The 27,382-nt window shown below is 38.2% G+C and overlaps 1 protein-coding gene across 1 annotated transcript; it reads left to right on the forward strand.

Moving 5' to 3' along the window:
* The first annotated feature begins 217 nt into the window (after window positions 1-217).
* On the forward strand, window positions 218-27,382 carry BNC1 (basonuclin 1). Its single transcript, XM_054169220.1, has 5 exons — window positions 218-304; window positions 7,454-7,631; window positions 21,274-21,509; window positions 22,729-24,653; window positions 26,701-27,382. Exons 1-5 carry the CDS (start codon window positions 218-220, stop codon window positions 27,380-27,382), a joined length of 3,108 nt encoding a protein of 1,035 aa, XP_054025195.1.

Consider the following 27,382-nt stretch of genomic DNA (forward strand, 5'->3'; position numbering starts at 1 on the left):
GTTTTTCACATATTATCCTTCAGCACTCCATTTCTAAAGTCTTATCTCCCTTGTCCATAGCCAAAAGCTACTAACTTGGAACAAAGTTCAATCAAGACCCAAACATAATGAAGAAGGAGAAATCACAAAAGATGGAGTTAATGGCTGTAGCTACCGCTGTGGATCCTTTTGCCACAGGCTCTGAAAGTCTGGAAAATTAATCAAAGTTCAATCAAGGATGTATGATATTGCGGCTGCTGCAGCAGCAGTGTCTGGTGTCACCTGGGAGCTGTCCATTAAAAACAGCTCACTGCAAACCATCCTGGTATCGATGTGCTATCCCGGTAGAAGGGAGTAGCCAGATGCTACTCCAGGACATTGCTATACCTTCTGCTTTCACTCCTGGGTAAACTTCAAAAGTTCAATGCGTATTTTAGCCATAAAAAGAGCAGGCACATATCTGGAATAAGTTAGTAAGAGTTGGTTTTAAACTGAGTGGTGGATGAGTGACCCTTTCAAGGAAGGTTCCTTGGAGTGTCACTGTAAAATAAGAATTTAAATTTTTTCCTCTCAATCGATAAGAAGAGAATGTAGACAGGAAAAGATTAAGAATAAAAGTCTTGGCTGAAGCATAAAGTTGTAGGAAAAGACTTCATCAGAGTGAGAGCTGGCAAGTGTGCCTCCATAATGAACATTGATTCTCCTAATAGTAACAGTACTTTAGGCAAATTCAATCTAAATTGTAGCTTTTCAACTTGGAAAAAAGCTTCAGATGAACTGTAGTGTTTTTTTAAGATAATCCTTCATCCAAAAATTCATTACAAAATATAGAATGTTTGCTTTTTATATGTTGGGGGTAGGAGGTGGGGCTGGGGAGGGGTGGGGAGAAATCCTGTAACCTGTGTGATGTTTATGATTAAAATTTGACAACACTTGTAGGTAGGGAAAAATTAATCTTTTGTCAGTCTGCCACTGAGACCTGTCCTAGTCATCTAACGCTCTAACACTCCAATGAAACAAAGCAAAATCTCCACCATGGTTATTACTACTATATTACTCATTAGTTATTCTATGCCATAGTTAGTTAAAATGGTTGAAATCCACCACCTGGTATTAAAGAACAAGAAGACAGAAAAACAAACAAACAAACAAAACCAACCACAAACAAACAAAATCCCAGAAAATCCCTGAATCATCCTCCCCCCCCCCCCAAAAAAAAACAAGCAAAAACAAAACAAGCAAACAAACAACAACAACAAAAAACAGAACCAAAAGGAAAGAGTGCTGTAGGCTGTGAAAATTGAATACAAAACTTCATAGTGTAGGTGAAGTGTCTCCTGTATTGGTAAAACTGAAATGTCTTTGGGAAAACAGCATTACTGTTTAAGGTATCATACTGGGGACTCTTCTTCTTTAACCATGTAAATACGAGTGGCTACCAGTTTTATGGCAGGTATTTTGTTCTGACTTTGACACACCTCTGGCCCAACATCACACCCTTTGGCCCGAGGGCACAAACGTGGTTCCTGAGTACTCCTCTTATGACAATACAATGTCTCTGGAATTCTGTCTCTGCCCTTTCAATCAGATAGCATAAATACGTCTGTCTCCCCATTGTATTTCTGCAGGGTTCATCAGGATACCTTAACTGAAATTACTGGTATTCTTTTGATAAACCATCAGTGTTAGGAAGAGGGTTAAGGTTTGTTGTTAATTACTAAATCTTGGTGACAGATAGAATGTGCCTGTTAAAACTTGTGTTGTAATTTGAGGATTAAATGCTGTACCTCTGAGAAACATCAGTATCAAAACCGATTTGCTTGAAGACTTATTGTTAGGAGCTGCAGTTTAACAAAGTAGATTCCTTAATAACAGAAGTAGCAATTAAATGTCTTAAACTCCTCACAGGACCCACCCTCACAGATGAGAGGGTGGGTGGTAGAATCGTGCAGAAAGGGAAATGCGTAGCCAATACAGCTGCCACTTCAATCCTTGACAGCAAAAATCTTCAGCTCCCATTATTGTTTGGTTATTAGATTTGAAACTTGCATTTCACTTGACAACATCTTTCTCATTTAGTCCAAAGTTTTGCATGTTCATAGTCTCTGCTGACACTGTCTTGTGAGTCCGCCCCAAACTAGACCGACCACTTAGACACCTTGTCCTTGCTGCAGCATTCTCATCTCAGTTTTTAGAGGGGTATCTCTAGTTGGGTAGGAATCTCATACGTACAACAAAATGATGCAGTCTTTTGCCATTGATTTAATTAAAATTAAAAAAAAAATTAGAAAGGTGGGGAACAAAACCAAGGGATAAGCCAGTTTTGTTCCTCTATATTGGAGTAGAGTATTTTATTTTATATATATATATATATATATATATAGTATATTGGGCGATAAAGGTCCTTTAGTGTATGTCTGAAACTTCAGATTCAGGCACATGGCTGTAGACATGCTTCCTTTTGATAGCAATGTGTGGTGATGGTTTTATGACAGATCTTCCAATGTTGCTGTTCACTGCACATATATGTAAAATGTTTCTACATCTGTGTCTTTGAGTAAATACATTTCTAAGGGGTTAGTCAGCTTCAGACTTGGTGCTTTTTTGGCATATTTGCAATCTTTAGGTAGAAAATACAGCTTAGGATTGTGAAGCCCTCTTCGCCTTGAAATTTGAATTTTGTGGAGGTTGATCTGCTTTACAAAATATTTTCTTCTACTCTTTGGTTGTACATACTGAAATACAGGTATAGAAAGCTACTAAGCATGAAGGTGGAAGGTAATATATTTAACATTATAAACTGGCAAAAAGGTGGGAAACAAACAATTGCAAAAGCCAATGAGTTTGCAAAGGGATAATAGTTTAACTGGATGCTCCAGGCTCCACATAGTGTTTATTAAAAAGCTGAGGAGGGCAGAGAGAGTACAGAAGGAATGCTGAATGCAGAGAAGATAGATGTTTTGGACCCATTAAGACTCTGAATTTGTAAGGCTCTCAAGTTCTAATAAACCTACCTAAAAATCAGATAAAACTGTTGAAAAATGCAGAGTAGAGCATGAGTTTCTGTAAATGCTGTCAGGTCCTGGAATGAAATTGTATGCCTGCAACAGAAAGGTCCTGTTACCACAAAACTGGTGAACTCACCATTGTGGCATTTATTATGGGTTGTATGTTAAGTTTATTGATAGAGAAAAACTAGAGAGAAAATTATATATTTCTGTTTGTCATCAAGTATATGCAAAAAGTTGTGTGTCTCTTGCTCAGTGTAAAACAGCATTAAAGGGAGGAAACAAATGCTAGAAAGCCAAAGAGTGGAATCGAGTGATATTTGAAGTACTTCAGCACAATTGGAAAGTCAAGTAGGGCAGCATATCCCTTGTGGTGATCCTAATAAATCTCCAAAAATATTTAAGCAAAGAATGAAAATTGGAGAATACACAATTACAGAAATCATTGTAAGCAGGGCAATGCTTTGGTAGGAGGATCATCAACAGGACCACCTCAGTTAGCAAAGAGATTAATGTGATATGACATGAACAAATTTAGTGATTAGCGCAGAGAAGTCAAACCAAGCACTTTGGTTTTTTCTGTTTCATATTTTAAAACAACAGCTTTTGAACCAGTAAATTAAAAAAGCTTTTTCCGTGCAATGTGCAATTAAGTTGTGGTATATAAATATGATATTATTCCTGCTGAGAAATAGAGCTTGAATAAGGATGTAACTTAAAGAAATCAGACTGTTAGGTGGCAGACTTATACAGAATCAAGTTTTTCAAAGGCAAATACATTGTGGCATAAAGCAGTATTTAATAAATGGCAAAAAGGAACTTAACATTCAGGCAGGTCTTTTCATAATTGTTAATTGCAGAGTTTCTTGATCCCAATGACTGTTTCAGTGAAGAGGCACTAGGTCACAGGGACGATCTGGTGTTGATAATGTATTTCTGGATCTGCCATACACACTACTTTAAATATTAGTGTTTTGTAGTGGCCAGTTCTCATTTCCCTGTTAGTCTGAGCTACAGAAGTAATGCAGTGAAGAGCCAGATGAATAATTGTGGTGAAGCAGCAGTGCCAATGCAGGGAGTATTAAGTAAACTTATTATTTCCATTGCATCCTTTCCATCCAGTTGCACTAAATGGGATGTAAATAGCAAAACAGGGATCGAGCTTTGCGCTATCGTTAAATTGTTCCTGGTGTTTGGGGCACTTTATAGCTCAGTATTATCTGGTTGGGCCACCTTACAAAACCAGCCTGCCTGGAAATACTGAACAAGAGCCTATTTATCATTTGACTAGTGCTCAAAATGTATGCTGCAGCACATGAAGTTTAAAGTTATTTTCATTTTAAGTTGTAACAGTTCGTTAAATTTTGAAAACCACTGGGCTTGCAACTTGTTTGAAACCCACAACTGTGTTTATGTCTTGCTGGCAGGACCTCAGTTTTCGCTTTCAAGGTACATTTCTGCTTTCCCCTCCTACTTCTTCAAAATCCTGTGTCTCATCAGTCCTGCACAGCAATTCCTACTCTGGTTGGCTTTTCTCCATGAAAGGTGACTGTGCCCATCCATGGTGCTGTGGGGCTGACCATTACTTCATGCATCTTCAGAGGGGTGAAATGTTTAATCTACTCATCTCTCCAAGGTGATAAGTGAGCAGTACATTAAATTAGCGTTAAGATCTTTGCCAGTACTGACTTAAGTAAGAGGGACATGGTGTATTATGTGTTTGGAATTCAGGCCAAGCAGGCAGGACATGAAGGTTAATGCTGTTTTGCAGCTAACTCTGGTAGAAGTGTGAAGCAGGCAGTGTGAGGTTGGGGAAGTTACGTGCACATTTGCCTAGAGAACACCTCAGCAAAGACCAAACCTAACATTTTGTCAGTGCTCAATTAGGTGTTTTTAATTTTTAGACATTTTTTTTTTCAAATTCATGTCATGGTTGAAATTTAAAATGTTTAGAGAAATCTTCTCCTGGGGGAATGTATTGCTGTGTCACACTGTTGCAGTTGTAGTGATTCCCTAGAATTAATACCCATTTTTAAGCATTCTCCATAATAAAACCAGCTTACAGTGGCAGCTTTTTGTTTGCAGTCAGTTCCATACGTTGGAGCTTTTCTCAAAACTTCAGATGCTTTTGTGTTTAGTTGAGTTTTAGCACTTACAATATGCCCTATGTACCTGTTCATGCTACTGTGAACACACAGGCTGAGACATGGAGAAGAAGAAGAAACAGGCTGGGGCAGGTGGGAGGAGAAAGCAGCTTTCCTTGTGCTGTGTTGTTACACTGATTCTAGGTACTTACATTACGATTTACATGGAGTTCAGACCTGGGGACCTCATTCCTTTGCTCTCAGCACTGTCCATGAGAACACAGTAAGATGCCATAGTTTCCTCAAGGAGCTTACAACTCAGATTTTAAAAAATAAAAAATGATTTTCAAATTTCAGAAGCAAGCAAGGAGATAGAAATCAGAATTGAAAGGAGATTTGTAGGAGTCACCCTCTGGTCTCCATTTTGGTCATTCTTCAAGAGTCATCTTGATAACTGTTCTGTAGAAGTGAGCTTGAACTATTAATCAGCTGTAAATGTTGTTAGTGTGTCAGTATTTCTTTGAAAGTTGACCAGCGAATAAAAACTGTGCCTTGCACATGTGACATTCTGCCAGAGATGGAATTTTCCTAAAAGGTGCACAGATAGTAGAATTCTGAAAAATTACTGATCAGTAATAGTGAATAGTTCAAGAAGAGCAAGGCATGAATAGGTTCCCATAAAATATTTATAGAAAAAGCTTGAATAATGAAAATAATGCTTAAAATGAAGGACTGTTAGTAGATAATTAATTAAGAAATAAGTAAATTGGTCTTAAATAGTTTTCTATGGATAGTTAGCCCATTTCATAAGAATTATCATCCTCCAAGCAAATGGCAGATAGCTAGTAAATGGGTTTTTCCTGAGAACTGGCTAGAGGGTAGAGCAGCTCTCCAAACATCTAAGTTTTAGTCACTTATCATTTTGAAGTCAGTTCAGAGCTTCTGGCAGTTTATGTAATCTTAAGCCACTCCTCTCCCTCTTGTTGCAGAATTTTCAATGGGGTAGAGTCCTTTTTAGTTACATCACTGCTTATTTCATTAAGAAGGAAATAAGATTTTTGTAGCGAGGTGTGCCATTGGCTTTGAGTTGTCATCATGAGAGAAGCAGTTAGGTTTTGTCTTCCTCAGAGAACATGTGCTTTAGAATATGCTGTTAAGAATCACCTCAAATGGCATAACATCTTCAATTTATGACTGCATTGATAATCTGTGTGTAACTGTCCTGTGTACATGAGAGAGAAGTACCCCAGCATGTTGCAGGGGGCAGAGGTGGCACTGGAGCCTCCATGCAGAGCTGTGCTGGGGAAGGACCAAGCTGCCATTTATGGTTTATTCTTCCCACACTTCAGGTGTTTTGGTAGACTATACCATGAAGCTAAATACCCCTCTTTGTTTTTCAGTGTCATTCAGTAGCTCAGTGGAAGAACTAAGCTATAGGGTGGAGAAACCTAGAGATTTAGGAATAGTATATGCTTCATGTCATGCTCTATGGCTTTATCCTGGCCTGGTTCCAGCTACTGCTGTGGAGTTAACATTAACTGTACAGCAGTATTTAGTCAAATGTAAATTAGGCTGTCTCCATAAGCATTGTGCATGTATCTAGCAAATAGTAAATAGGATTAGAAGAAAACAACAAATTAACCCACAATAACAGTACCTTAGCTCTCTTCTCCCTACAGCCATCTTATTTCCTGCTGCCTTTCCTATGGGCTGACAGGTATTCATCTGGTCAAATACTGCTGTGCTATGTTCCTACAAGGATTCCCACTGAGTTCAGTGTGACTTGCTCATGTCTATCTGAGGGCATAGTACAATGTATTACTTGGTTAGGAGAGTACCAGGAAATTACCTACAGAAGGCAAAAGCAGAGAGGAGGGGAGAAGTGTTTTGTTTAGTGTTTTGTTTTCTTTCTTTAAATAGGTGAGAAAAGGCTATGACAAAAATCCTGCTCTAACTCGTGAATGCAACCCAACACCTGAATAACTCAAACCAGATTTTGCCCCAATTACTGGAAATTCTTTTTCTGTCTTTATGACCTGAATTTCTCTTAATAGGAAGCTTCAACTTCATAAAAAGAAATAAAATTCTGCCCTAACTCAAAAGTAAGTTGATAGGGAGAAGTGTTTTAACTTTTAAAAATACACAGCCCACTCAGTGAACCTTTGAGACCTGCAAATGTTTGAAAAGAAAAAGAAAAAACACAGCAGCTGCAATTTGAAAAACAACACTCTGGCACTAAAAATAAGTAATTTTAATCATAAGAACCTCATAGCTTATTTGCAGATAGTTGTACACTCTGAGAAGGGGAGAAAAAAAAAAAGAGAAAAAAAAAAAACTGTAATAGGCCTTGGGTCAGCTGCATTGATTTAATGCATTACTTAGGCTGCCAGAGCAGAGGTAGAATCTCCTCGCACTGCATTAGGAGCGCCTCAAGCCTCCGTGACTCCTTTTGATCAAATCTCTGTGAAAGATGAGTGTCATGCCCTCTTCAAGCCAGCTGTGAGGGGACTGCCCTGCGACTGGAGGAGCACGCTGGAGCACACCACTCCGGGGCAGCGAGGTGAGAGCTGGCTGCAGAGGTGAGAGGCAGACACAACTTCGTACTGTAGGTCTGGAGAACACCAAGGGGGAGGATCTTATTTCACTCCCCTGTGCACAGCCTGAGCATACATCAGACCTTGAGGTGCTCAGAGTCAGACAAGAGTAAAGAGGCGTGTGATGGTTCTGCCTTAGTACTTGTACAGGCAGGAGTGTTTCCAGTACTTCTTTGTACAACTCACTGAGGGAATGGGAAACTGTTTTATAGCTCTGGAAACATAAGCACAGTAAGAATGTCTGAGGTAAGGAAAGTTCTTTGCAGTTCTGTATGAATGTGTATTTTTACTGTGCAACTTTTACTTGTGATTATGCACTGTGGAGATATAAAAAATCTTGCAATGGTGTTGTTTTGAGTAATGAACAATGGAGATGAGAGCTGTAGGGAGGGAGCTGTACTCTCCATGTCTTAATTAGGAAAAGATACTGTGAAAGCAGAAAACTAGTTTATGTAAAAAAATCCTGATTTTCTTTCTGCTGCGCAGTATAAACAACTGCATGACTTTTCTGTTCTACAGTAACTAATGCAGAATTGCAGGCTGATAATAATAAGCAGAGCCATCACTTGTGTAATTGTTTTCCAATTGAAGTAGTAGCATGTAAATCATAAATACTTGACAATGTTTAATTGTACAGGTCCTCAATATACGTTAATAGCAATAAAATCTGTGATTTGTGACTCAGATGTGTTCTGAGTCAAGTGCTTTAAGCAGATACATTATCATTATCGTGACGTATAAATGCACTGGAGAGCAGACAATGTAATTTCACGACGAAGTTCTTTAGAAATTATTACTAAAGTGGAGTCTAATGTATGCCCTTTATACAGGATTTATTGTTGACTATTTAGCATCCAGAAAATAAGGCCAGTAATTATTTTCTTAGGATCAGCCTGTTTGTATTTTGGGGGGGGGGGCGGAGAGGAGAATGAGTGTGTATGTACATGGGGTGTGTGTAGGGGGGGTGTCTGTTTTTTAAAATACATTGTGCTCATTAAGAGGTTAAATGCATCAGAACACAAGAGGCTTATTTAATTTATTGTGATTTTTTTTTTTTAAATTTTTATTTCATCACATAGAAAAATAAACATGGTTTAATTGTCAGCTCATACATAATGAGGTTTTGTTAGATGTGTTTAAGATACAGCATTTTACTTTCTGGTTTATTAATTGGCCAAATACTTCTGGTAACAAATCCTTGGTTTAAAAATGAGGAGAGGGCAGATCACTAACCCAGGGGAGGGCTACTGATATACACAGGCTGTGGTTTATCCTTCTGTAAAATCTTATGGATTAAAAGTGGCACTATTTTTTCCCCTTTTTCTTTTCTCTCTTTTTTTTTTTTTCTTTTTTTTTTTTTCTTTTTCTTTTTTCTTTTTTCCTTAATGTTTTTTCAATTTGAATAATCTGTGAGCCAGGCAAAATTTTGATACTTTGGGAATGTAGGAAAGAGAAAATGAAATAAACTAGTTTTGTTTTAATTTAAAACAAGCCATTGTTTGAAAGGCATTTAGCAGTCAATTTTCACATCTGATCTGAAGTTGGAGTTTATTGTGCTCATTTAGCTGAGCTTGTTGTTCAAGCGATTTCTGTACAAATTTTTGTAATTCATGTAACTACTTGGCTTCTTGAACCTCAGGAGCTGATTGTTTGTCTTATCTTTTGGTGAGCTAACTCTGCGTTATGTTGCAAAACCTTGAGGCATGTTGTGTTTCTTCGCGTTCTTGCAGTCTGCAAGTGAAGTCAGCTTCATTAGTTTCATGATGGCACATCAGTGCATGGCTGGTGTTGCCGCTTCCTTCAAGCTACTCCCGAAGCATGATCTGGGCTGCCTTGGTTTGGATAAGCTTGTAAGGATTTGTCAGCCAGATGTGACAAGATTGTCAAGAGGCAAGTAAAGAAGGAGATCTGATATTAATCAGTGCATAGCTTGGAGCCAAACTTTCTCAAATGCAGTGTAGTAACATGTTCTTCTCATTTACTGCTTCTCTTTGTGGCTATAGAACTGCCACTGTCTGAGTTTGACGGTTAAAAGGGATGCCAGCTAATAGTCTTTAATTGTAAGGATACAATTCTAGGTGGGAAAAGATCATATGCTTCTATTTTTAACCTCTTTTTGGAAAATAGAGTTCTGTATACTGCAGTTTGCTGAAAAATATGCAAGCGGTACGTTAGTCTGTTTCTGTACTCTGGGTTTTAAAACACTGAAATTGTGGCTCAGCTCTCAGTGCTGGAGGAGTGGGAGGTGGGGAGCCTCACTCCAGGTCATGGTGTGAAGTAGGACTAGCATTATTTTTAACTACTAACAACAGTGTGAGCTGGGTTTCTTTGTTCTGGTGATTGGAACAATATACACTGAAAAATAACTTTCTAATTGCTTCTTTTCCAGAAAAGGGAAAAAAATAAGGGAAAAATAAGGGCTTGCAAAGAACATATCATGTATATTCCATTAGACCTTTTTACCACTATGTGTATAAGGCTAATAGGTTTTCTTTATATTCAGTATTTCTCTTTGAATCAAACTCTAGAATTTTCAGTAGTTTGCGGTTTAATCTCATTTTGATTTAACAGTAGGTAAACATGTAAAAAGTAATGTTATGGAAAATACATTTTTGTTAAAGGTAATATATGGATTTTTTGCATGACTGATTTTTTTTTTAAGTAATTGTTCTATTTATTCTTTGCACTACCAATTCATCTACAGCCTATTTGGGACCCTAGAAGTAAAGTTATCTGCAAACATATCCAAACCTACAGGGGAGTTAAATCATTACAGAAACAGGAAAAAATATTGCAAATGTTAAGCCTCTTCATGGGCTCTACTATAGGCAAGAGGAAATTCTGCCAACTTAAGCTGCAACAAGGTTTGGCCTTTTGATACCAAATGTCTTGACTTCCAGCTTCCATGCCTGTTCATGATATTGTTAAAAATTCTGTTCATACAACATGGAGCGTGTCATTCCATTTCCAATCAAACAAGCGAGCGATTTATTTTGTTTTCAGTAAGTCTTTATTCTGATATTAACTACACCTCTGATAGGAACAGAAATGTTCTCCTTTTATTTTAGATTACAGTTTTTACTACATATACATGGTGTAAAGGCAATTCTTCTATGATTTGGCATTTAGTACAGATTTGGCAGATTTGAGCTAAAAATTAGATACGGATCTTGAATTCGTTATTTCAGCAAAACATCCACCAACTGCAGGGAAGAAAAACTATTGTTTTGGCCCTCTGGGTCATCTACTGCCCTTCCTGGTTTCAGTGGTGCAGGAACTCTCACACTTCCCATGTGCTGGGCAGCCAGCAGGTTTTTTCTTAGTGGATGCTACAGTAGAGGTTTTACAGCAAGTGTCATCGCCTTTCTTCTCAGTTTTTATTTCATATTATTTTGTTGCTAATCGCTTTCTAAAAACTCCACTCCAAATGTAAAATGCAGCTGATTTTCAGTAAGAAATGGGTATTTCTACATTTGGATGTAGCTGATGCCCGAAAGCCAGTTAAAAATTTCCTCACCTGTGTTCAATAAAAAGGAATGCTAAGTTTTAAATTGTGAAATTGCCAATGGAGCTACACTGTTGCGTAAAATATTGCATAACTGTAGCACCATAGATAGATAGTATCATGTATATGTCAAGTACTGATTTGGTCTAAAATTTATGGAATTGTGTAATGCTAAGTATTTCAGAAGGCTCTTATTTTTCTTATATTCTTTATGTCTTCGTTCTGTAACAGGAAAAAAAAAGTGTAGCGTGCATATTTTATGGCTTTGAGACTTAAGCAGTGGTATAAGGAGCTAAAAAAGTAGGGTTGTCTTTGAAGTGTGAATGCACCCAGATTGCACAGATGTAAGATTTCATAAACTAGGTAAAGAGTTAAAGACATATTTTAAAGAACTTTGCAGGTGATTTGTATTGCTGTTCTTCATTTCTCTGATACTTGTTTGTAACACATTTCTCACTGATGTAAAGCTTGGAGTTAAATATTTACACTCCAGTTCATGGATAGGTTTGTAGTTTCAGCATTTAACATGGTGTGCGTAGCATGTCCCTACAGGAAAAATTTGTGGTGCACAATTTGTGTGCTAGGTAAATAGCGCACACCAAATTTCACACCATTTTTGTCCAGCAATTTATCTTTACCCATAAAGCCTGAGCAGTTTTCCCATCAATATGCAACAATCTGTTGCTCATTTTTTAAATTACTGATAAGAATGTTTTTTCCCCCTGTAAGTTTATTAGAAAGGGAAGTTACTTCAATATCTTGTGTTGGACACTGCTTAATACTCAGCAAAATGTTTCTGACCTATGCAGGCTAGAGTAGGTATGCCATGAAAACTGTAGCCCTGTAGTCTGTTTCAGAATCAAAAGTAACTGACAACTGAAATATAATAATACTGTGACTTTTTTCATTCTTCAATTTGTATTTCTTGTTTTCTTTTCCAAACCAAATGGTAAAAGAGGATCTAAATACATTCCAAGTTTGACCGAGCCGTCTGTCAGCACACACCTGTTGTTAACAAGTGAGATTAATTGCAGCATAAGCCAATGTATCCACAAGCACGTTCCTGAACAGCAAAATTGAGTTTTACTGTCCAGTGCTTTTTGTTTAAAGAGTAGCAATCTGAGTGTGTGTGCTCTCACTCACTCACTCTCTCTCTCTCTCTCACACACACACACGCACACACATTCTTTTCTCTATATAATTATTTTGACAGTGCCATTAGCAAGAGTTGCCCTAAGGGGCCCTTTAGGGTAAGTGACATGCATGAGGAGTGATTATCATCCCACAAGTTATGCTGTGATTAAAGTCTGGCCTTGTAGCGTGCTGCCTTTCTCAGAAACAGCTCCTGCTTCCTCACCCAGCTATGTTGCCCGAGACTGCCCAGACCTCCTCGCTGTTAGCCACAATGCTGCCAATGAGCCCAAACTAGCTGTAGACTTGTGAGACTCTATTTAGTTTAGGCCCTTACCTCAGCTCTGTTCTGCTCTCAGGACTGTTCTCAGTTAGGAAACCTTTTTACCAAAGTGGTGACATGTGAACTCATGGTCCATAATTCAGTAGCCAGTTAAAAATGCCTTTTAAGTCCATGAGCATGGTTGGTTTGAGGTGGTGCCATCATGTGAATGTATTACCTTATATCAATTCCATCTTAACTGAGCATTTTCACTTCCTTTCCTCTCACCTTTTGGCTGGTTTTGAGGATGTTTTAGTCAATTATTGCACGACAATTAAACATTTTCAGTTCCAGGTGCTCAGCTGCACCCACAAGAGAGATTTTGTCAAATTGGCTTTATTCAGCCCCACTGAGGGAGAGAATGTAAAGGGGTAATGCAGCTTGCTGCGGGATCTGGGTTATAAACGCTCTGTGTATTCTCAGGCTGTGGCTGTTTAAAGGGAGGTCAGGTTTTGGTATCTGACCCCAAATAAACAATATGAATATATACATGAGGATCCAGATAATTAATGGGATGTATTCTGTGGTCTTATCTAGAAAATGTATTCAACTTGTGGCCTTTGTGTTCTTTTAGGAGTAAAAATCATAACGTAATTTCCCCACAGAGAAGGGATAAGTGGGAGTTGAGTGGTATCAGCACCAGCCAAAGTTTTTAGCACAATAGTTAAGTTCAACTCCTATATCCACATTTGGCCTCTAAAACAAAAGCTTTTTGTCTGGGTTTTTCCAAGCTTCTTGCACCTCCTGAGCTTGGTAGGAGCGTACCTGGTCAGTGTGTATGAAAACCAGCCCCATTATTGAGCTGTTGTGGATTTAGGAACTGAGTTGTGGGTGTAACTTTGTGTTCTAGTGGCACTGTAAGAGGCAAGTTGTGGCCCATCTCTGTCTTTCTCATCTCTCTCCTAGTTGGTCTCTTAAGAAGGAGACAGGAATTTTGCTAAACTATTCTACTAATAAGTAGTTTGTAAAATAGATCATCTAGGTCCAGCATTTTAAACACATCTGTTAATGGAGAAGGTTGGAGTTCTTTGGTCAGTGCTGTTTACTCTGTCACATCCATCTGCAACTCTTCTCTACTTTTTTGAAAAAGCTAAAATATGGATAGGAGCAGAGTTTTCTGGATACACAAGGCTTGTTTGCTTCTCGTGAAAGATGTTTGTTATTACTTACTATGTTTATTAAATAACTATATTAACAGCAGCTGTAACTTTGTAAGACGCGTCTTTTGTGAGATCAGAGTGTGGAAATGGTGTGTGCAGCATTTGGTCAGATAGAGTTAGAAATCTTATGAGGACCTTTTCCATGTTTTAATAATTTCATGTAATAGTTTATTTTAATCTTGAGTGTTGTTAAACTTTAGTATAGGAACAACATAACTTGCAACAACCAACTGTACTTGAGTAGGCATAAATGTACATGAATGGAAATTCCTTTGTTTGAAGGGCTAAGGTCGTGAAAGGCAGGTGGTGTGTATATATTGTTGATGGTATGTAGCTTGCCAGTACAGCTTTGACCATAACTGAGAATCTTAATCCCATGACAGAAGAAAACACCACAATATTGAACATGTGCAATTTGTAGCATGGGCTTAGTCTAGTTTGTGCAGAGTAACTATCAAATGAGCTTGCTGTCAGACCTATATGTGTGTAAGTGCATTTCAGAGCACTATTGCTTCATGAGTCCCTCCATTTCCCCATTCCCCATGTTTCCTCTCAGCAATACTTACAGTCAACGAAGGGTTTCCATATTCTGTCCGTCCTCCAGGCATCCTGTTTCCTCTTTGAAGTGAGCATGTCAAGAAGAAGAAAATGGCCCAGAGCCTTTCCTTCAAAATGCTGCAGGGGCCCTCCTAATGTTCTTTACAGGCAGATGGAATTCATAGCCTTACTAAACTTAGAGTTTGTTGAGATTTTCAAGGAACAATAGAGTAATAAGATGCTTAGTCTAAACTGTGGCAGATAGAATATCAACATGCAGTTTAGGTTTAATTGTTAGGCTGTGTCTTCAACAACTACTTACACCATCTGGAGCAGCCCAACACCTTTGGTGAGCCTCCTTGGAATGTACTGGAATATATTTTGATTCCCATAAACTGCAGGGAGCTAGCAGAATATCAAAACCTGAAGTCTGTGTTTAGGAAAAACACACACAAGGGCTAAGTATGTACTATTGAGTGGACAGAGTGAATACAAATACATATGGGATAGATTAAAAAACCAAATATTATTAGCGTGATACAGATAGGCACAGCTGGGCTGTGATACAGTGAAAATAAGGTGGACAATATGTAAATTGAGAAATTGCTTTAAATCATGACAAAACTGACAGGTGTATTATTTATCAGTGGAATATATCCCTAGGGAAAGTGGCAACAGTTGCCTGACAAAAAATGGACAAAGGAAAACTTTGCTTGTACAGTATGGAAAAGTATGGCATTGAGAGAGATGCTTAAGATAGGTTTTTTGAATTGGTTTCTGCTTTCAGACATAATTCAAAGGATTCAAATACGTAAGTAGTCAAGTGTAACTGGGTGATGAAAAAGGAAGACTTACTTAAACTTTGCAACCACAAGAAACCCAGTGGATCACAGGAGGTTGTCCAGGAAGACAACTTAGCAGTCATGCCCACTGTTCTCCTTACTGAAAGATGCACACAGATTTGGATTCGGCCTTTGATTTAGCTGTGGATTGTACTTTTAAGACTTGGTAAATTTATCCATCCCTTTATTTCCTTTGCAAATATTTTACAAGGTGCAAGCAAGAAAATGCTTCCTAATAACCAGACATGTCCTATGTTTAATTTTATCTCTACAGACAAAAAAGGAGAGCTTAATTTCTGTGAATTATTCCTAATGTGAGAGGAAAATTGTTACCTGTACTCTGGGAAGTAAGAAAGCTTTCATGTTTTAGCTGATTGGCAGACTTTAAAAGAATCCTAATACTTTACAAATTTATTTTCTTTGCCCATTATAAATCTTGCCTCTTCCTCCACAAGTGTTCTTACTGTGGAGCCACTGCAAGTCTGTTTCGCAGAAATGGGACACATCCCATTACTTACCTCTAGGATATGTGCTCATGAGAGCACATACCTTCCAGGCTCACCTATATTCAGTGGGATTACTTTTTCTGGGAAATGAAGGTGAGATGGCTGTGGGAGGTATAACTTGTTGCTAGAAGCCCTCAATAAAGGACATGTAAAGTGGCATCTGTTTTATCTCATCTAATGAAGATTTCTCTTGCACATCTCTTTCATGTAACTCCTATTTATTACTCAGACTTGTCTTTAAACTGATAGGATTTTCTACTCCCAGCTTGCAGAAGGTGTTCTTGTAACACAGCATCAGTGACACCATTTTGTCTCATGCTCTTCATGTGATAGTAGTTGCTTAAAAAAAAATTACAAAAAACAACATTTCTAGAGTGAGGGGTGGCTTTGTGCAAAGAAGACAAGGGGTGTTTTCAGATGCCAGAGACAAATGAGGGTGCTGACCTGTGAATTACTGGCACTAAATATTACCAGGGTAGTCTGAGACTTGCTTTTCCATTTTACTGGTGTCTGCACTTGCATCTCTCTCAGCATGCAGAGAGCCAGAATGGCTTTCTAGCATGAGCAGAGATCTCTAACTTGGTCCTGACAGGGTCTTCGATATTTACTTACTTTTTAATTTATTTCCCAAGCCAAAGTGCTGTCAAACCAGAATCCACTTAACACTGAATGAGCTTTGATACAGTTATATTGCCCTTCTCTTGCTGCTTTTTCTTTTTTTTTTCAAACCTGCTGTTAGTATGTTTGCAAGAGAGCATAGGTCCCAAAAGGCTTCAGGAGAGCACAGATGATCTCAAGCTTGCTTTATGAAATGAAGCCTGATTGTATGCCCAGAATCAGAATGAACTTCTCCCATTAGCTTGTGCTTTTCTTTAACTGTGAAGGCTACAAGTCGATTGCAGAGACATGTTCAGTAACTTTTGAAGCATAATCGAAGCCACATCAATACCTGACAAAAAAAGATGTCAGCAGTCATGACATTCAGGCAACAAGTTAAGATTTCTTTTTCAGTGATTAGTAGTTTGGTGTTTTTCAGTGGCCAGTTTAATAGTTAATCTGCTCTCTTATAACAATCATTTGTATTAAAAATCTGATGTTCAGATTCCCACAGTCATGCTGGTAAAACCACAGAAAACTATGATCAGATTTTTCCAGAAAGCATTGCTGATAATGGATTTGGAAGGATCCATTTGTGTGTGAGAGAGTGATGGGAAAGTAATAAGAAGATCCTTGATGATAGCATAGGATTTTTTAATTTATTTTTTTTTTTAAATATCTGCCTTATGTTTCTGGAAAGTTAAGCTAAATAATAGACTTGAATGAAAGGATTGCACTTTAAAAAATTTCCACTTTAATTTCCATCTACATTTCCAATCCTTTAATTATGATTTTGAAGCTTTACATGTATGTAATATAGAAAGTTATTCCTTTGTTCTGCAGGATGAAATTGTTCCTCTTGTTGGGAAAATAAAGCTCATTAAAAGACTTGATATAATTACGGTACCTTAGAATAGGCGTATTAAGGATGGTAGGATTAACAGGCAAAAGACAAGCGTATTAATCACATGAAATTTTGCTAAGTTTCTCTTCATTAAACTCTGATATAAGTTAGTTTGGGAGATAATCAAGGTGCACCTTTTACAAGCGCCTCAAGTTGAACAACAAATGAAAATTTAAAGTTGTGACTGAGTATTGTAAAAGTTAATTTTGCCATGTTCTATGTGCTCTGTGACTGTATTAATTCAAATGTTGCTAAGACAGTTTTAGGAGACACACTCTGACAAGCACAGATGAAGGGATGTGCTACAAACTTGAAAATCATACTAGTTACTTCTTAGGCATACTTACAAGCAATTTAAGTCAGCCACAGACCCCTGATTTGAGGGTTTGCAAGTGAAGTACATCTAAGACTGGTGACCAAAAGCAGTGATGTGTGGACCTGAGAAGGGATCAGTTCCTTATTTAGAATAGAAGAGGAACTCTACTCCCTTTGAAGAGCCACTTTCATATATGTAAACCAAAATATCCTTTTTTTTTTTCCATGTGCAGTCTTCTACCTCTATACAGGAAGACAAAATAAATATATGTATCACATAGAAGAAAGATCTTACACAGAACTATGAAATGCAAAAATGTGTGCAGTGTATCTTTCTTGTCTAAGTATGCAAGTTAAGAAGAAAAAATGATTTTAAAGGTCAGTGGTTCATGGAACATGTCCAAAGAAAAAGGAATGGAAAAATGTTTGAAAACTCAATTAAGTTATTATCATGACAGATTTGTTTCATTGTGCATATTTCTGTTACTTCTTGTGGAAAAAGGAAGTTCTCTTTTGTAATTTTGTCTGGAGGGACTGCAAAAGATGCATTCATGGAATGCTCTGTAGTTTACTGAACCTAGCAGAGTTACCTATGGAAGGGGTTCAGTCTGTGCAAGTCACAGAATCAGAAGACTTGAACTGCGTTATTATTTGGTATCTTGCAACAGAAATTAATCAGTGGCAAACTACACCCTTTTTTCCAAACTTTCCACAGGAAATGTATGTCTTCTTATTGTTACATCAAAGTATTTTAGCATCTAAGTGAAAATACATCCTCCATTAAAGTGAAGCAATTTACACTGCATAGGTTATTGATGTGTATTTTACGACTTCATGGCAAGCACAGAGCTTGTCTCAAGAATTCAGTATTTTGCAATGGCTCCTTTAAAAGATTAAAAGCAAAGTGATTCAGAGATTTCAGTAGCCCTGTTGCCACTTGTTCCAATCCTTCAAATAAAGGTAAATCTCAGCATCAAGTAACTGCAGTTTGGAGATGTGAATGTTAGCTAACTCCTTGGTTAGCCAGCTATGTAGCCCAAATCCAGTCATGTAAAGCACCAGGCACATGCTTGTTTGTAGTAGGGTGTTAAATGTAGCCTCCTCTTCTGCCCTAAGTAGGTCAAATTCTTCAAGCCTAAAAAAATGCCTATGGCAAACCCCATTGAAATAATCTTTCTCTAAAGTCCTTTTCAATTTAAACATTTCCAGTGTCTTTCTTAGCCTGATTGTCCAAAAAAAAAAGCTTGTTTCTTTGAGTGTTTTCCAAATGTGCCAATGTGAGGTTGCCTGCCTTGAAAAGATACTTTTTTCTTCAAGTCTTGTCTTGCTTTTCTGTAGATATTAATAAGTAGTGGAAGTCCCTGTTTTGCATAAGACCCTAGGAGCAGGAGTGGGAGCCAGTAGTGGGCATAACTTTGCCTTAGTTAATGTTTGTTTCTCTGTACTTTAAAACATTCTGTTTTAAGAGCAGAAAAATGCAGACATGTTACAATTGCATAATCTGGCTCTCTCTCTCTCTCTCTCTGTGTATTCCAGTGCAGAATTTCTGTGCATCAATTTCTTCACTTTCCCTGCCTTAATAAATACTCCATTTATGCAGAAACCATTCGCAGTATCAGATCTAAGCAATATGGAATCTTTCAAATGTTTTGTTCTGTAGCAATCCCTATGGAGATCTAACTAGGACCCCTAAGTTGTCTGCCTGCCTTTTGCAGCAGATGAGCACACACAGAAGAATGCATATATTCCAGGAAGCAAGTTTGTATTGTCCTGTTGATTAGGAGTATCTGAATACTAATTTTATTTGCATTATAGATGACATTGGTGAGAGTGAAGTAATGCACAAATTGAACTGTGCAACTGATTGCTATCTCTGTGCTCTGTTTTGCCTATTATCTTTCAAGCATTGCCCCTATAAAATATGACTGATGGAGTCTTTGAGGAGCTGGAGTACTTCTAGGTGAGCTTTGTTACCAAGAATTATTAGTGACCTCCTGTATTTTTGACAGGATGCAGATGTTCTATGTATATGCTGCTGCATGTAAAGGACAACATCTATCCAGTGCTAATGCACTACTCACTAGAACTTCCTCTACTGCAGCTTGGAGTTCCAGCAAAACTTGAGGACATTGGGACTTTAATCTGTAGTCCTTAGTTTTCAAACCTTCCTTACATGAAGATCATAGCTTAGATGAATCCACAGGAGCACTTAATTATTGTTATCAAGGTATTTCAGCCTAAATAAACCCACAGAAGGGATGCTATGTATACCACTAAATATTTTGCTTCCATAATATTCTAGTGTTGTAGCTGGGGACCGATTCTCTTCAAGGCAGGGGTAGTTTGCACAATTCAGGTTTTGTCTGGATTACTTTTGATGCACATTGCTAGGTATATGCTGGTGTTATACCTCTCTGTGGATTTTATGGGTGTATTGTGTATGTATAATCTGCATGTTCTTGGTGATGCTTGAGAAGGCCAACGGTATTCTGGTGTGCATTAAGAAGACTGGGCAGCAGGTTCATCTCCCCATCTGCTCTGCCCTGGTGAGGCCACACCTGGAGCATTGTGTCCATTTCTGAGCTCCCCAGTTCAAGAGGGCCAGGAAACTACTGCAGAGTCCAATGAAGATAAAGATAAACAAAGATAGTTAGGGGACTGGAGCATCTCTTTTATGAGAAGAGGCTGAGAGATCTGGGGCTTTTTAGCCTGGAAAAGAGCAAACTGAGAGGGGATCTTATCAATGCATATAAATATCTGAAGGTAGGAAGTCATGAGCGTGGAATTGGGCTCTCTTCCGTGGTGGCCAGAGATAGGACAAGGGGGTAATGGGTACAAGCTAGAACACAGGAGGTTTTGTGTGAACTTAAGGAGAAACTTTTTCACTTTGACGGTGCCAGAGCACTGGAACAGTCTGTCCAGAGAGGTTACAGAGTCTCCTAGGAAAATTCCAAAGAAAGTAGTAGAAATCTAAATAAAATTACCATTGGATGTCAAAGGAGCATAATGATAAGTTCTGAATAATTCCATCGGCTTGCTAACTGGGATAAAGTTAGTTGCATAAACTATTCTGTCTCTCTTTCCTGCTTCTACATTTTAGTTGCTACCAGCTGGTGTCTTTGCTTGGCTTTGCTGACCTTGGCTGCATTCCTTGTTGTAGCTAAGTACCAGAAAACTGTAATAATGGCTTTCTCTTCTCCTTTTTCCCTTGTATGGGGGAAGGAGGGGGGCGCTGTTGGTAGCCCCTGGCTTTGTCCAGAGGGAACTTTGTGTTGTTTATAAATTGTAAATATGTGTGTGTATATATATATACACACATAGTAAATATGCATTGCATTTCATGTTTCTAGATTTTAGTTTACTTGTAAATATAGTTTCATTTGCTTCCAAAACCTTCTGTGCTAGTCTGGTGATTTATTTTGGGGGTATTTCTCCAAATTCATGTTGAGGGTAATTTCCTAAACAGACCACACTACCATTTTATGTACTACCTGCCGTGCTTTCTCTTCTTTCCAGGCTATCCGATGCACTCTTGTGAGCTGTAGTTGTCAATGTTTCAAACCTGGGAAAATAAATCAGCGACAATGTGATCAATGCCGGCATGGATGGGTAGCACATGGTAAGATTTTCTTTTCACTACCTGTATAAAAACCTTTCAGGATCCTTCTCACTACAGCATGCTTTTTTGTGTGTCACCCCCACCCCTCTACCTCCTGACATTAGTAACATTCCATTTTATCTGTCTCTTTGTGACTCAAGTTCATTTACATTCTGTGATTTTATTTTCAGCTCTGAGCAAATTAAGGATTCCCAATCTCTACCCATCGAGCCAGGTAGAAATAGTTCAATCCAATGTTGTCTTTGACATCAGTAGCCTCATGTTGTATGGAACCCAAGCCATTCCTGTGCGCCTTAAAATTCTGCTAGATCGGCTTTTCAGTGTTCTGAAGCAGGAAGAGGTGATACAGATTCTCCATGCTCTGGATTGGACACTACAGGATTATATACGTGGATATGTGCTACAGGTATTTAGAGGGCCTTTTTAAATATAAATATGATAGCTAAGTAGTATTTCATAATGTTTTCAAGCTTAATTTTGTCAGTGGTTCACAATGCATTAACAATGTGGTACCTCTGAAAGGCCGTAATAGACGTGTACAAGCTTAGCACCAGAAAAGAAAGGGTGCATTTTTTATCATTGCTTGCTTCTTAGTCAAACTTAACTGAAATTGTTCTACTTTGCTCAAATCTATCAACAAAGGTAAGCCAAAATAGAAAGAAAAAACAATATACTGGGAATATATCAAAGTAAAGGCTTCAGAATTTGCTCTAGCATTATTTAAACAGTGATTTTATTCCTATATAGCAGAATAAACTTGCCATCATTTTAAGCACCAGGAACAACATTAATTTCTGGTATGGTGCTACTGACCTTGCTGCTGCTACATCAAGGATGAATTTGGCCCTATGTGCTTACACTGATGTTAGTCCTTGTTTCTGTGGAAGTTACTTTTTATGTAAAGTAACATTATGATCTTACATTATGACATGAATCAATATTTAATGGTCTTGATAATCTTGCTTTTTAGTGTTAGGATTAAAAATATGGAATCAATTACCTTGAACCTCTACCACATGAAAAATTTATAATGGTACATTCTTCATCATCTTAGAAACTCTTACATGCACTGTGAAAAGTCTCAGTAGGCCATCAAATACATGTTCTGTGATAAAATATTTATTGTAGTTATTGGGAAAAGTTAGGCATAGCTAGAGTTTGAAAGAACTCCAACACTCTAGTGTAATTACAGCTGTGCTCTGTGAACACTGGCAATGGATCAATACAGGTTCATTTGTTCTCTGATCTTAGTTGCTTGGAAGATTATTAAACTTGCAATGAAAGAATACTTGACTTAAATGAGGAGCTAAATCTTGGTCTGATTGCTCCATCACTGCTGTCTGTACTTACATGACACTAACTGTTGTTCAAATGGCTTGTCTTAATTTTTGTAGAAAAAATAAGTTTATTGGAAAGAATTACTGTTAGTGCTGAAAGAAATAATACCACTAATGTAGTAAAATTTGGAAGTATCACAAAATTGCATTAATCTCTTAAACAGAATGATTTTATCATTTCACTAGAGAAGAATATTCAGTCCTTTAAAAAATTAGATATTTGGGGGGTGAGGTGGATGTTACTCACTTTAACTAACGTCCAACTCATTTGAATGTTTTTGGCTTTAGGATGCTTCAGGAAAAGTGCTGGATCACTGGAGCATAATGACCACTGAGGAAGAACTGGCTACTTTGCAGCAGTTTCTTCGTTTTGGAGAAACTAAATCCATTGTAGAGTTAATGGCAATTCAAGAGAAAGAAGGGCAATCAATTATAATACCACCAACAACTGCCAATTTGGATATTAGAGCATTCATTGAGAGCTGCAATCAACACAGTCCTAATTTTTCTGCTTCCTTGGACAAAATGAGTCCTACCAACATTCATCCCTTTGAAAATATTGTAAATAACATGGCTTTCATGCTGCCGTTCCAGTTTTTCAGTCCAGTGCCTCCACCTTTGATAGGCTCACCACCAGAAAGACATTTGATTGAGCAAGGTCAAGACCATTGCAATGAAACTAAACAAGATGTTCAGATACCGTTTTCTGAAAGCAACTTCTTAACTTCTAGTTCTGCATCATTTCAAGTCGAAAATGAGAGGAGCATAAATGGTCCAGATGTCACCACTAAAACAGAAGATGATGCCCTTTTAAGTGATTCCAGTTCACATAATACAGCAGCAAAGCTTGAAATGACAGCCCTATCTCCAGAAAACAAAATTAAATCTGTCGAAAAAAATGGCGCTGGGCCAAGGAAAGGGCGTGTGTTCTGCACTGCATGTGAAAAGACGTTTTATGACAAAGGTACTTTGAAAATACATTACAATGCTGTCCATCTGAAGATAAAGCACAAATGCACAATCGAGGGCTGCAATATGGTGTTTAGCAGTTTGCGTAGTCGAAATCGTCATAGTGCAAATCCTAACCCCAGACTCCATATGCCAATGAATAGAAATAACAGGGATAAAGATCTAAGAAATGGTTTGACCATTGGACCTGGAGATAGTAAAAGGACAGAATTTACAATTTTAACTCCGGATAGCAGAACTATTACCAGCTATGCCAGCTCTTGCACAGATTCAAAGGGTCAGGCTGGATTTCCCAGTATTGGACAGAATGGTGTCCTCTTTCCAAACCTGAAGACAGTACAGCCTGTTCTTCCTTTTTATCGTAGTCCAGTCGCACCAGCTGAGCTGGCTAATACTCCAGGTATTCTTCCTTCTCTGCCTCTTGTTTCTTCCTCAATACCAGAGCAGCTTGTGTCAAATGAATTGCCATTTGACGTGCTACCCAAGAAGAAATCTCGTAAATCAAGTATGCCTATTAAGATAGAGAAAGAAGCTGTTGAAACGCCTAATGAAAGTAGTGATGTTGCCAGTTCTGAAGATGATATACGTCTGCAAGTGGTAAGTGATGGAGAGCTTGAGACCTGTGAGCATAAGATAGAGAAGCGAGTGACCGACAGGGTGGAAAAGCACCCCCATTCAGGTAATTCATGGAAATCTGTCTCTGGGGTAGAGGGCCCAAAGTATTTTGAATCTGTCTTTGCGCCAAATAACAAATACATCAAGGATATCTCTGAGAATGAATTGCATCACTGTGAGAAAGAGGTTAAACCAGAAGAAAACCAACCTTTAAAAATAGTTTCCCATGAGATTATATATGAAGATCCAAAACACCACCACAATGATGTTATAAAACCAATGACTGAACCCCCCATGTATATTAAAGAGCAGTCAAAGCGCAGGATTCCTAAAGATGACTGCCCTGAATTGCAACACCACTTGCTGACCGGGGGCTTTTTCAGCACTTTGTCAAACAGGGGTGCTGCCATTCCTTGTTTTGAAGACTCTAAAGATATGGATCATGTCAGCCAACATGCACTAGGGATTCAGAAGGAAGAAAGCCGCTTTCATTGTGACATCTGTAAGAAGACTTTTAAAAACCCTTACAGTGTAAAAATGCATTTTAAAAATGTACATCTCAAAGAAATGCATATTTGCACAGTTGAGGGCTGTAATGCTGCTTTCCCTTCTCGTAGAAGTCGAGACAGGTAAGAAAATTATAAACAAAATTGTATTTATTTTATCATCACAATGGAGCCTAATTTGAAATTAAAATGAGTGTTTGAGGAATGGAGCCTGCAAAGATTTTTTGTGTATCTTCGTATAACAGGTACGATAACTTATCAGAACATTCATGAAATGAAAATCCATTGAAAGAAACATTTCCTTTCCACTAGACTACGAGGTATTAAATAAAGCCATGAAAATTCCATAACCTATAAAGACTGCAATAGTTGAAAGAATACTTTAGAATATAAAGGGAACGCCACAAGAATATGAATTCAACCATTTTCCAGTAGATGCATGTGTGGACTTCTATGTTTAATATGTATGTTCATGTGTACTTTATACAGTGTTCTTTAATGACCGCTATGAGATCAATTCAGGAAATGCTCACTTGCCCTTGTCCTTGCTTTACTCAAGGATTTTGAACAGACTAGAGGGGAAAGCCTATAAGAAAAACAAGATTACTGTGTGGCAGTACAAACTTAACAGTAGGTAGTGCTAGCTAAACTGACACTGTCTGGTGTGTATCCACATTGGTAGTGCTTTTATGTGAGATTACATACCAAGTCCTAAACTACATCATGAGCTTGATTCATCTTCCTGTTAGCTGCAGTATTTTCTTGATGTAAATAATTTTATTTCAGCCTATTTATGCACATAGGCTGAGAAACAAAAAATGAGGCTTTATTGTTGACCGTTGGTTATGTATCTGAATTGCTAAGTGATAGGTAACTAACCTGCTAAAGTGTGACCAAGTGTTGCAAGTTTTGTAACCCTCCTGGAACAGTGTTACAGCAGCTTTTGGCTGCTGGAGGCCTGCCTGGATAGCAGTTCAAAGTGACACAAGGTTTAGACTGCTTGTAGTCTGCTAGGAGTACTGGAGCTAGCTGATGCAGTCCAGAGAGAGGATAAACCAGTCTCTGAGGACTGGCTGCTGCATCTGAGGTGCACAGATTCATCTGCTGCTGGCGGGTTTCATACTCTGATCTGCTGCCTGCATCTTCCCAGATGTGAATTCCTCTCCTCTCTAAGTGTGATATGGGCCACAGGAAAGACGGCCAGCAGTAAGATCTGCATTTGCATGCCACAAATTCCTTCCCACAACAATATATGCTGTTAAGTTTTAACATAAGTGCTTTTGGAAGATGGTTGGGTTTTTGTTTTGTGGTTTTTTGTTGTTGGTTTTGATTTTTTGATTTTATTTTTTTTTAAAAGCCAGCTCACAAGACAGCTCACAAACTTCGTGTAAAACAGTAGTTATTTCTAACAATTTTGTAGAAGTTTCCAGACTTTAACATGGAGTGCTGTGACTGCAGGTTTGGATTAAACCATGATGGCAAAGGGGAAAACGAACGTTTTCCTTGTCTTGCAATAAACTGAATCTTTTAACCAGAGGCTGGAAGTTCATAGTGAGCTGATTTTCTGTTAGTCGAGGAGGAGGAGCAGCAATTTCAGTAAGTTTTGGTGGGTTTTAAACCAAATCCAGAGATGCCCACTTGAAAACTGCAAGTTACTCAAAAAGCTATATTCTTGAAGTATTTTCCTCTCAAGGAAATGCTTTGTACTGATGTGTACAGCTGCATCTTGGCACATGAGTGGTTACAGTACTTGAGATCATCATATTATCCTGCTATGTTCATTGGGAAAGAATCTTGTTTCTCCCCCCACTCAGTCCATTCTCTGATCTCAGTTCAGTACACAAATTCTGAGTATGTTCCCCAACTCTTTTAGACTCAGCACTAGATCTAGTGGAGCAGAGACCCTTCAACAATGGAGGAGAGAATCTGAAACACTGATTCCTGTAGAGTTATTTCTGATATATGCCAGTGCAAGCCAGTTCAGATACCCAGTCGATTTCTAATTCATCTGTGTGCATTCCCAGTGTGACGGTTGGTGAAACTCTAAGTCTATAGTTTATGAATGCTATGAAATACTGATTTGTTTATTTTTCTTTGTTAATGATCATTATGAAACAGCTGTTAAGTGAGGTGAAACACTTTCTTGCTAAGCTTGTCTTTGTTCTTCTAGACATAGTTCAAACCTAAACCTTCATCATAAGCTTCTGACTAAAGATACACTGGAATTCAACAACCATTTCAATGCAACATACCTCTTGAAAGACATGGCTAAGGAGTTTTGTCAAGATGTCTCTTTAAAACAACATGTTGGACATACTTCTGTAATCTTCAAAGGAATGAACAGAACAGGCAGCTTGGTTTTTCCAGTGAGCAAAATTAGTGAACCCTGCTCTGAGAGCTATGGATACGATCCATTGAATGATGGAACTGTTCTGGATCTAAGCACTACTTCCAGCGTTAAATCTGAGAGCAGTGCTCATTCTTCTTGGGATTCTGACGGAGGAAGTGAAATATGCACCATGCCCTTGGATGATAGTGATGAAAGCTGTGAAGGACCCAGCCTAATGCCCAATGATGAACTCTACCAAGACTGTACTTTAATTGAGAAAGCTCATCAGAGCTTTACAAATTTACCTTCCAGTTTGCCAATAATTTGTCATATATGTCAAAAAACTTATAGTAATAAAGGAACTTTCAGGGCTCACTACAAAACTGTGCACCTCCGCCAGCTCCACAAATGTAAAATCCCGGGCTGCAACACAATGTTTTCATCTGTTCGCAGTCGGAACAGGCACAGCCAAAACCCTAATCTGCACAAAAGTCTGTCTGAGTCACCAACTAGCCTACAGTAA

Source organism: Dryobates pubescens, chromosome 17 (assembly GCF_014839835.1).
Source record: "Dryobates pubescens isolate bDryPub1 chromosome 17, bDryPub1.pri, whole genome shotgun sequence".
NCBI classification, from domain to species: domain Eukaryota; kingdom Metazoa; phylum Chordata; class Aves; order Piciformes; family Picidae; genus Dryobates; species Dryobates pubescens.

Coding starts and splice junctions, on each gene's coding strand:
- BNC1 (XM_054169220.1), top strand. CDS start 218: ATGTATGATATTGCGGCTGCTGCAGCAGCAGTGTCTGGTGTCACCTGG. Junction 21,510..22,728: donor TACGTGGATATGTGCTACAG/GTATTTAGAGGG, acceptor TTTTGGCTTTAG/GATGCTTCAGGAAAAGTGCT. Junction 24,654..26,700: donor TCTCGTAGAAGTCGAGACAG/GTAAGAAAATTA, acceptor TTGTTCTTCTAG/ACATAGTTCAAACCTAAACC.